This window comes from Apaloderma vittatum, unplaced genomic scaffold (assembly GCF_000703405.1).
Source record: "Apaloderma vittatum isolate BGI_N311 unplaced genomic scaffold, ASM70340v1 scaffold35445, whole genome shotgun sequence".
Taxonomy (NCBI): domain Eukaryota; kingdom Metazoa; phylum Chordata; class Aves; order Trogoniformes; family Trogonidae; genus Apaloderma; species Apaloderma vittatum.
In genome coordinates, this window is record NW_009719451.1 from 640 (window position 1) to 3,277 (window position 2,638).

General features: G+C 56.9%; 1 protein-coding gene across 1 annotated transcript; it reads left to right on the forward strand.

The window, feature by feature from the left end:
* The first annotated feature begins 561 nt into the window (after nucleotides 1-561).
* Nucleotides 562-2,031, forward strand: LOC104274881 (peptidyl-prolyl cis-trans isomerase FKBP1A). Its single transcript, XM_009870641.1, has 3 exons — nucleotides 562-677; nucleotides 1,326-1,478; nucleotides 1,829-2,031. Exons 1-2 carry the CDS (start codon nucleotides 567-569, stop codon nucleotides 1,452-1,454), a joined length of 240 nt encoding a protein of 79 aa, XP_009868943.1. The 5' UTR covers nucleotides 562-566; the 3' UTR covers nucleotides 1,455-1,478; nucleotides 1,829-2,031.
* Nucleotides 2,032-2,638: the final 607 nt, after the last annotated feature.

Consider the following 2,638-nt stretch of genomic DNA (forward strand, 5'->3'; position numbering starts at 1 on the left):
CCATGGCAGGGGGATTGGATGAGATGGTCTCTAAAGTTCTCCTCATCTGTCCTCAGTCCTGGAGGAGCCCATATCTCCAGGTCGAAGGAGCAATCCTGCCAGGCTGGATGATGTCCCGAGGGTGCTGGTGTAGGGATTTCCCCCACCCAGTTGCCCTGTGCAGGTGTTTGCCCAGGGGAAACTGCAACAGAGGAGGGTTAGACTGGACATTAGGAAAGATTTTTTTCACAGAAAGAGTGGTCAGACACTGGCACAGGCTGGGCCGGCCCAGGGAGTCACCATCCCTGGAGGTGTTTAAAGGTCATTTAGATGTGATGCTGGGGGAGATGGTTTGGGGGTGAGCTTTGTAGAGTAGGGTTAGTGGTGGGACTTGATGATCCTGAGGGTCTTTTCGAACCTGAATACTTCTATGATTCCGTGAAAGGAGGTTGAGCCAATATCTTTGTCTCAGGCCCATATGAGCCATCCCAGGGGTGACTGTCACCCGCCTGTCACAGACCGTTCCTCGCAGGTGCGCATGGCTCCGTCCCTGTGTCACCGTCCTCTCCTTCCCTCTCTCCCCAGGTATGCTGGAGGATGGGAAGAAGTTTGATTCCTCCCGCGACAGGAACAAGCCGTTCAAGTTCGTGATGGGCAAGCAGGAGGTGATCCGCGGCTGGGAGGAAGGAGTCGCTCAGGTGCCTCACTCGTCCCCCTCGCAGGGCTGCACGCCTGGGGAGCTGCAGCGTGGGCAGAAATCACTGTGTGCAGCTTGTTCTCGATTTTTTTATTATTATTTTTTAATTTTTTTTCCCTTCAATTCCCCTGTTTTCCACCCCGCCACCCCCTCGGCGCTGGGAGGCGCGTGGGTGTGAATATCACCTTCTGCGTTGCCACCTGCCAGATGGCAGGAATGGAGCAGGGCAACACCTACGGCACGTCGGTGACTCAGCGGCGACATTTCTCCACTGAGTCAGCTCGGAACGATCGTGGTGGGGATTGCTCAGGCCCCCCGCTCCCACTAGAGACTGTTCCCGGGCCATGAAGCCCACGTGGAGGGAGGACTGGTGGCCACAGCGCAGCCGCGAGCCCGTGGCCGGCTCCGTGCAAAGGCAATGGGCTGGCTTTCCTGCCGCCCCTGGTGTGAAGGGCACCTCGAGCCCTGGTCCTTTTCCAGCCTTTCTGGTGCCCTTCTGATGCTCTTCCCTTTCCTTTTCTGTCCCCTCCGGTTTGTTTGGCCTGGGTTTTTGCTCTTGCCCAGCACAGGGACAGGTCCCTCTCACTGTCGCTCAACCGGAGGTCGTGCCCATCTCCTGACACCCCCGTCTGTCTTTCCCTGTCCCCAGATGAGCGTTGGTCAGCGGGCAAAGATGACCATCTCCCCAGATTACGCCTACGGTCCTACTGGCCACCCAGGGATCATCCCACCAAACGCCACTCTAATTTTCGATGTGGAGCTCATGAAATTGGAATGACCTACCCCAGCACCCTGTCCTCGGGTAAGGAGGGACACCTGCTGCCGGGGGGGCATTTGGGGGGCGGCTCAAGGTCCCCAGCTTTTGTCTCGGGCTGGCTTGGGGAGGTGGGATGGAGGTGACGGCAGCAGAGGGGGTGGGTTTCTGGCTGTGGGTAGAAGTTGCTCTCGGGAGCACGAGATTGCTGCGGCGGTAGGATGGAGCCGTGCTGCGGGGGCTGGGGGTCCCGCGGGGTGTGCAGGATGGGGCTGTGCTCCCCCAGCGTCGTCAGGGCTCCAGGTCCGTTAGGCCCACAGCGCTGTTTGCGATGAGCCCGCGAGTCCTCGGCGGGCGGGCGGCTCTTTTGTCACGCTGCCTCTCCTCTCTCCCGGCAGGTTTGGCACATGGAGGAATCCAGAATCTCAGCTTCAAGAAGAGTGCACATGACTTTGTACGGAGCTTTTCCCGATAGTCCACTACACTCATTGTATAACCTTACACCTTGATTGAATGCCTTTGGTCACTAAGCTTTGCGTCTGACTCTTCCTCCTTGTATCGTGTTTTTATGTCTTTTTAAACTATACGCCGTAAACCTCAACTCTTTTTTTGGGTCAAGTTCTTATTTTTGCTCCAGGTGTAGACTACGTTTTACCAGTAGCGCACAGACGGGCTGCCCTTAGGAGACATTTGAACAAAAGGAAACCTGTTTAGTTACTCGTTTTGGTGCGGATCTTATCTCTATGGTGTTTTCGAAACCAGAAATTGCTGCTGCTGCAAAAGCCATAGCAGAGTGAGGCTGAATGGATGCGGAGAGCAAAGTAGTGCTAGGATTGTGTGTGTAGGAACCTGGAACCGGGGCGGTGAGGCAGCAGCGCTTCCTTTCCCCGCTCCCCGGGGAGGGCACGGCGTCGCTGCGGGTGCCGTGCGTTTGCTCCCAGGAAGGGGGGGGCTGCTCTGCCCCTGCTTCACCCTGCCCGCTCACGGTGAACCTTCCTTCCCTGCCGTCCCAGCTCGCTTTCAGATTTTGTGGAGGTGGGTTTCCAGCTTCACCACCCCCTGAAAAATCAGTAGCTTGCACTGCGCTTCCTTTAAAGGAAGAGAACAACAGACAAACGGAAAGTGCTGTCTACAGGGGAGGTGTGGCTGGTGGGGAGTCAGCTCAAAGGAAAAAACTCCCCTGTCCCCTCCACTTCCCCCTGGAAAAC

What these genes read in the sequence shown, in the direction of transcription:
- LOC104274881 (XM_009870641.1), top strand. Translation starts at nt 567, where the DNA reads ATGCTGGAGGATGGGAAGAAGTTTGATTCCTCCCGCGACAGGAACAAG. An exon ending in GGGAGGAAGGAGTCGCTCAG is followed by an intron (nt 678 to 1,325) that starts GTGCCTCACTCG and finishes CCCTGTCCCCAG; the next exon opens with ATGAGCGTTGGTCAGCGGGC.